At 46.2% G+C, this 7,699-nt stretch overlaps 1 protein-coding gene across 1 annotated transcript in view; it reads left to right on the top strand.

Annotated features, from left to right (window-relative positions):
- The window catches only part of SRSF4 (serine and arginine rich splicing factor 4), a gene marked incomplete at both ends in the record, with an annotated part of 35,844 nt that extends 28,911 nt beyond the window's left edge, over nucleotides 1–6,933 (top strand). Inside the window, 3 exon segments of the mRNA XM_080692073.1 lie at nucleotides 3,894–4,108; nucleotides 5,895–5,984; nucleotides 6,138–6,933. Of these exon segments, the coding sequence (XP_080548199.1) occupies nucleotides 3,894–4,108; nucleotides 5,895–5,984; nucleotides 6,138–6,933 (1,101 nt within the window).
- Between the last annotated feature and the right edge of the window lie 766 nt (nucleotides 6,934–7,699).

The raw sequence follows: 7,699 nt of genomic DNA, 5'->3' as shown, positions 1-7,699 counted from the left end.
TCTGGGCTACACTCCCAGACCTATTTTTACATTTTTATTTGGAAACAGGGTCTCCTAAGCCAGCGCGCGCTGCTGGCTTCGAACCTGCGCGATCCTCCTGTCTCTGCCTCCCAAGCGCGGGGATTACAAGCGTGCGCCACCACGCCCGGCTTGGTTCTTTTTTTTTGAAACAAGGTCTCAGTGAGTTGCAAGGGCCTCACTAAGTAGTTGAGGCTGACTGCGAACTACAATCCTTCTGTCTCAGCCTCCCAAATGCTGGAGTTACAATCATGTGCCACCACACCCAGCTCCCCAGACCTATTTTATGTTTTAATTTATTTTTGGTACTGGGGATTGAAACCACAGGCATTCTATCTCTGAGCTACACCTGCAGCTCTTTTTTTTTTTAGTATTGAGGGATGGAACCCAGGGGCATTATACATCCAAGGAACACCCCCAGCCCTATTTTTTACTTTTTTTTTTTTTTTAACAGGGTCTCAGTGAGTTGTGAAGGGCCTCACTGAGTAGTTGAGGCTGTCCGTGAACCATAATCCTCCAGTCTCAACCTCCCAAATGCTATGATTACAAATGTGCGCCACCATGCCTGGCTCCCAGTCCTTTTTATTTTTTTCAAACAAGGTCTCACTGAGTTGTTCAGATTGGCCTCAAACCTGCAATCCTCCTATCTCAGCCTCCCAAGTATTGACATTACAGACATGCACCACCATGCCCAGCTAATAATTCAGTTGAATAAACAAATTTTTGTACAGTGATGTTCTTGACTGGTTTATAAATAAAAGCAAAGAATTGGGTATAACAAAAGGAATAACATTAGGAAGTCGTCTAATGGTGAAGATGATATATGTTAAGACATGTAAACATGTCTATTATAAAGTACACTATATACTCCATGTAAATATGGCCAAGAAAGAAACATAAATAAACTGCAATGAATATTCACATAATCTACACCTATCTACTAGTGCATAATATTTAAAAAGAAATGTGAAGCGCCGGGCATGGTGGCTCATGGTTGTAATCCCCAGGCTTGGGAGGCAGAGACAGGAGGATCGCGCAGGTTCGAAGCCAGCCGCGCTGGCTTAAGAGACCCTGTTTCCAAATAAAAATATAAAAAATAAGGCTGGGAGTGTAGCCCGGAGGTAGAAGGGCTTCCAGGAACCCCAGTACCACCAAAAATAAAAAATAAAAAACATGTGGAAGCCGGGTGTGGTGGCGCACACTTGTAATCCCAGCATTCAGGAGCCTGAGACCAGAGGATCACAGTTCGCAGACAGCCTCAGCTACTTAGTGAGGCCCTCTGCAACTTAGTGAGACCCTGTTTCAAAATAAAGAATAAAAAATAGGGCAGGGGGTGTAGCTTGGAAGTAGAATGCCCCTGGGTTCCATTCCAAGTACTACTAAAGAAAGAAAGAAATGTGGAGGAATAGCAGTATGTCCTGAGTTCTAAATTTCATCCATATTTTGTTAGTGTGTGTAGGGGTGCTGGGATTTGAACCCAGGCACATTCTACCTTCAGGCTATGCCTTAGACCTAGTTTTTCTTTTTCTTTTTAATTTGGAAACAGTCTCACTAGTTTTCTGAGAGCCTCGCCAGTTTGCCGAAGCTGGCTTTGAACCTGCAATCCTCCTGTCTCGCCTTCCCAGTATTGGGATTACAAATATGCGCCACCACACCTGGCTTTTTATTATTTTTCAGACATTAGTCATATCTCCCTTTATATATTGGGGGGGGGGCACTGAGGGTGGAACCCAGGGGCATTCTACCTCTGAGCTCAACCCCCAGCCGAGTTTGTTTTTATTTGTTTGTTTGTTTGGGGGGAGGTTGAGGGTCTGGGGATGGAACCCAGGGACATTCAACCTCCGAGATACACCTCCTGCCCTATTTTTTCTTTATTTTGAAACAGGATCTCACTGAGTTGCAAAGGGCCTCACTAAGTTGCTGGGGCTGTCCGCAAACTACAGTCCTCCAGTCTCAGTCTCCTGAATGATGGGATTACAGTGTGCGCCACCACACTCAGCTCTATATTATCACTTTAACCTTTATCCAACACAGTAGTTATATTCTCTCACTGGACCATATTGAATCCTGGAAGAGAAAGAGGAAGGAGGCTTGTGGTAATGAAGGAAACTAACAGTGCTCTTCTGTTTCCTTTTAGACTTCCATTTGTCTTAAAGAGATAATGTAACAGTTTTAAATAAAATTTGGGCTCTAATCTTATAATCCATTTGTAGTTTTTTGTTTGTTTGTTTGTTTTTTTTTTTTTTTTTTGGTGTTACTGGGGTTCCTAGAACCTTTCTGCCTCTGGGCTACACTGCCAAACACCTATTTTTTATATTTTTATTTGGAAACAGGGTCTCTTAAGCCAGCAAGGCTGGCTTCAAACCTGCGGGACCCTCTGTCTCTGCCTCCCAAGTGTCAACATATGTTTTAGAAACATTTATGGCCAAGCACCATAGCACACACCCATAATCCTACTACTTAGAAGACTAAGATAGGAGTATCACAGATTCAGCCCAGCCTGAGATACTTACTGAAGCTCTGAGCAACCTATGGAGACTCTATTTCCAAATAAAAAATAAAATAGGAAGCCAGGGGTGGTGACGCACACTTGTAATCCCAGTGCTTGGGGGGCTGAGGCTGAGGCTGAGACAGAAGGATCGCACAGGTTCGAAGCCAGCCTCAGCTACTTAGCGAGGCTCTCAGGAACTTAGTGAGACCCTGTTACAAATAAAGTATAAAAATAGGTCTGGGAGTATAGCCCAGAGGTAGAAGGGTTTCCAGGAAACCCAGTACCACAAAAAAAATACATATATAGGGCTGGGGTATAGCTCAGGTAAGACACTCCCAGGCTTAATTCCCAGTACACGCATGAGGTTCTTTAAACAAAGAATTAGCCACTGTAAAAATCAGAAAATGAAAGCCAGAATCCCAGTGCTTGGGAGGCTGAGACAAGAGAATCATGCAGGTTTGAAGCCAGCCTCACCTGCTTAGCGAGACTCTTAGCAATCTAGTGAGACCCTGTTTCCAAATAAAACATAAAATAGTTCTGAGAGTATAGCTGGGAGGTAGAAAGCCCCTGGGCTCCACCCCCAGTACACAAAAAAGAAATCAGAAAATGAAGCTGGGCGTGGTAGAGCAAGTTTGTTAATCCCAGTACTTGGGAGGCTGAGACAAGAGGATCCAGGTTCACGGCCAGCCTTAGCTACTTAGTGAAGTGCTTTGCAACTTAGTGAGACCCTGCTTCAAAATAAAGAATAAAAAAATGGCTGGGAGTGTAGCTTGGAGGTAGAATTCCCCTGGGTTCAATCCCCAGTTCTGCAAAAAACAAGATAAGTAAATGAAAATAAAGGAACAAACTGGGCATGGTGGCTTGTAATCCTAGCATTTGGGAGGCTGAGACCGGTAGATCCAGGTTCAGAGACAGCCTCTGCTACTTAGTGAGGCCCTTTGCAACTCAATGAGACCCTGTTTCAAAATAAAGAATAAGCTGGGCGTGGTGGTGCACACTTGTAATCCCAGCATTTGGGAGGCTGAGACAGAAGGATCACAGTTTGCAGACAGCTTTAGCTACTTGGGCCCTTTGCACCTCTTTAAGACCCTGTTTCAAAAATAAAGAATAAAAAAATATGGCTGGGGTTGTTGCTTGGAGGTAGAATGCCCCTGGGTTCCATCCCCAGTACTGAAAAAAAAAAGAAAGAAATTAATATTTGTCTTGACTACTCATGTAATGCATGTTGTATTAAAGAACCTTAATAAGTGGTTAGTGGGTAGATGGAAACATTTAAGTGTCAACTTCATTGTGAGGAAAACTGATGTTCTTAAAAGTTTATACTGCGGTGATTACTTTGAATATTTAAGCAATGCGTGTTGTAATGTAGTCAATTTTTTTTTAGGATTATATGCGTCAGGCAGGAGAAGTGACCTATGCAGATGCTCACAAAGGACGCAAAAATGAGGGGGTGATTGAATTTGTGTCTTATTCTGATATGAAAAGAGCTTTGGAAAAGTTGGATGGAACAGAAGTCAATGGCAGAAAAATCAGATTAGTTGAAGACAAGCCGGGTTCTAGACGGCGCCGGTCCTACTCCAGGAGCCGGAGTCATTCAAGGTACTGTCAGTAATGTGTTTTATGTGTTGGCGGTCACCATCAGTTGACTAATGGGCACATAGATGATCTGCTCATGTTTCCCTATTGGGTTCTCACCAGGTGATTTCATTTAGTTCAGTAACTAAGTACTGAACTGACATTTGTTTGTAAACTCTCTCTTGATGTCATGAGTTCAAACAATAGTAAAGTCGTGTGTGTGTGTGAGTGAGAGATAATAGGAATAGAATACAGGGGCATTCTACCTCCAAGCTACACCCCTAGCCCCAATTTTATTTTTATTCTTTATTTTGAAACAGAGTGTTGAGTTGCAAAGGGAGGGCCTCGCTAAATAGTTGAGGTTGTTCCTGAACCGCGATCCTCCAGTCTCCACCTCCCAAATTCTGGGATTACAAGCGTGAGCCACTACACCTAGCTAGAAGTCCTTTTTCTAAGACAAAAAGTCAGTGGCCTTTTACATTTCTTCTGGGAATGCCCTGTTTTGGAGCACACCTGGCCACTGGTCCCTTAGTTACTTTTTGGACATACCAGCTGCTCAAAAAGGAAGACTGTCAAGCCGGCATGGTGCCACACATTTGTATTCCCAACATTTGGGAGGCTGAGACCAGAGGATCGCAGTTCGAGGACAGCCTCAGCTACTTAGTGAGGCCCTCTGCAACTCAGTGAGACCCTGTTCCAAATTAAAGTATAAAAAATAGGGTCGGGGGTTTAGCTCAGAGGTCGAATGTCCCTTGGTTCCATCCCCAGACCCACAAAAAAAAAAAACTGTCAGAATGGGCATGGTGGCACACACTTGTAATCTCAGCGTTTGAGAGTCTGAGACAAGAGGATCCTGGTTCAAGGACAGTCTTAGCTACTTAGTAAGGCCCTTTGCAACTCAACGAGACCCTGTTTCAAAATAAAGAATAAAAAATGGGGCTGGGGGTGTGGCTCAGAGGTAGAATGCCCCTGGGTTCCATCCCCCAGTACCACAAAAATAAAACAAACAAAAAAACAGATCTTAATTAGGTAGTTGCTCTACCAACAGGTCAGGCATCGAGTTAAGCATGGGGGAGACGGTGAGCAGGACAAGTCTGATCCTTAACCTTCCATGTAGAAGACAGACTTCCCAAATGGTGGGATTATAAGCATATGCCACCACACCCAGTATTGTGTTAAAGTTTATTCCCCCCTTTTTTTTTTTAAATTAGTACTGGGGATGGAACCCAGGGGCATTCTACTTCCAAGCTACACCCCCAGTCCTATTTTTAGTCTTTATATTTTTTGAAACGGTCTCACTGAGTTGCGAATGGCCTCACTTCGTAGCTGAGGCTGTCTGCGAACCACGATCATCCAGTCTCTGCCTCCCAACTTCTGGGATTACAAGCGGGTGCCACCACGCCCGGCTAATACATCCGTCCCCAAGCTGGGCATGGTAAAGCCATCCTGACTTGGCCAACTTGCAGAGTATTACCATGTGCTCGCTGCCTCTAAAGATTAGGAAGGCAGCTGCTTAGGATCATGGTGTATGAGTTCTCGGATGTGTATGTATGTGGTGTTTCATCTCTTGGGTCATAATTTTCTTTTTTTGTTTTATTGAGGTACTTGGGATTGGAGGTGGGAAGCATCTCAGATGAGCCGTTTAGGGGCAGTGGTGGCAAAGGACTAACCCTGTAGGTCTAGGCCATAGGAGAGATTGTCTGTGCCTGGACACAGCTCGAAGTAATATATGACTTTTATTGAATGTCTTGGTTTACTCTTCTTAGCTAGCCTCTGTCAGCAAATATAATTTTTTTCTCTCTCTCCACAGGTCTCGCTCTCGAAGCAGACATTCCCGGAAGAGCAGAAGCCGAAGTGGCAGTAGCAAAAGCAGTCGTTCTAAGAGTCGATCCCGATCCAGGTGGGTCTGCCTTGGGCTGCGTGGAGGCCGGCAGGGAGTGCCTCCTCTCTGCTGGACCAGAAGGTGTCGGTCCTTGTCCAGTGCCCCGTGCATCACATGCCTCACATCGCCCTGTGAAGTTGCCTATGACTCACAACACCCGTGTCTCCGCAGGTCAGGCTCCCGCTCTCGGAGCAAGAGCCATAGCCGCAGCCGCAGCCAGAGCCGTGGCCGCAGCAAGAAAGAGAAAAGCCGGAGCCCCAGCAAGAACGACAAGAGCCGCAGCCGCAGCCGCAGCGCCGACAAGAGTCGCAGCAAGAGTAAAAACCATGCTGAGGACAAGATGCAGAACAACGAAAACGCCGGGAAGCCCAAGAGCCAGAGCCCCGGCCGGCACAAAAGTAAGAGTAAGAGCCGGAGCCGGGAGAGGCGGGTGGAAGAGGAGAAGCGGGGCGGCGGCAGCCGGAGCCGCAGCCAGGAGAAGGGCATCCTGAGGAGCAGGAGCAGGAGCAAGGGGGGCAGCCGCAGCCGCAGCAAGAGCGCAGACAAGAGGAAGGGCAGGAAGAGAAGCCGAGAGGACAGCCGCAGCCGAAGCCGCAGCAAGAGCGCGCGGAGCCGGAAGCGCAGCAGCAAGCGAGACAGTAAGGGGAGCAGCAGCAAGAAGAAGAAGAAGGAAGACACCGACCGCTCACAGTCCCGGTCGCCTTCCCGCTCTGTGTCCAAGGAGCGCGAGCATGCCAAGGCTGAGCCTGCCCAGAGGGAAGGAAGAGGGGAGAGCGAGAGCGCTGGCCCGAACCTGGAGACCCGGGCCAGGTCGAGATCCAATTCCAAATCGAAACCAAACCCTCCGTCAGAATCACGCTCCAGGTCAAAGTCGGCTTCAAAAACCCGATCTCGGTCCAAGTCTCGGTCCAGGTCGGCTTCCAGATCCGCCTCCCGGTCTAGATCTAGGTCCCACTCGAGGTCCTAACTGGCTACGACCACAGCTGGGACTACCCGAGGAGTCTTTTGTACATGTTTGGCAGCCGTAGCACAAGTGATTGAAGTAGAACCTACACCTCCGTCTCTGCTGTACATTTTTAACCCCCTGATGGTGTGTCTATAATTGTTAAATCTAAGTGCTTCCTCTCAGTAAAGCCTCCTGGCACCAGGCCTTCCTGCTCGACTGAAAAAACCTCTTTGAGACCCCTCTCCTCATGGCCCACAGTAGAACATCCAAAACGCCTTGGCTTTCAGGCCTGGCCTCTCTAGGCAGCTTGGTACCTGGACAGCGTTAAGGCTGGACTGATGGCATAGGCAGGTATGGTGAGTCCAACATTTGCCCTTGAAATGACTCCCTTTGATGTATGCCATTTAGTGAAAGTGCTAAGTCCTCAGTTTCCTACCACTTTGGTTTCATATTTTTGGACCTAACAAAGTTTTGAATAGCACATTTGAAGAAAATTGATACCTGCAGTAACCCATAGGAAATAAACTGTAGAGTTCCATATTCTGGTATTGTGATTATATTGTTTTATATTAAAAAAGAAAAGAAAGGAATTTTTTTTAATTTTATTTTTCCCTGTCTTGCAAAGTATAGTGATCCCTGTTTCCATTAAATTTGAATAAAGACTATTTTTGCTTGACAAAATTTCATGGTGCTTGAATCAAAGTTGCATTTCCTGATTTCTCCCTTTTTAGCGTAAAAAGTTTGTCTGTCACAGCTGTTTGGTCCCTGGGACCGCCTGTGGTAGGGA

This window comes from Muscardinus avellanarius, assembly GCF_963383645.1.
Source record: "Muscardinus avellanarius genome assembly, chromosome: 3".
NCBI lineage: Eukaryota > Metazoa > Chordata > Mammalia > Rodentia > Gliridae > Muscardinus > Muscardinus avellanarius.
Note: the sequence above shows the minus strand (reverse complement) of the source record. Positions and strands in the feature narration are given on the sequence as shown.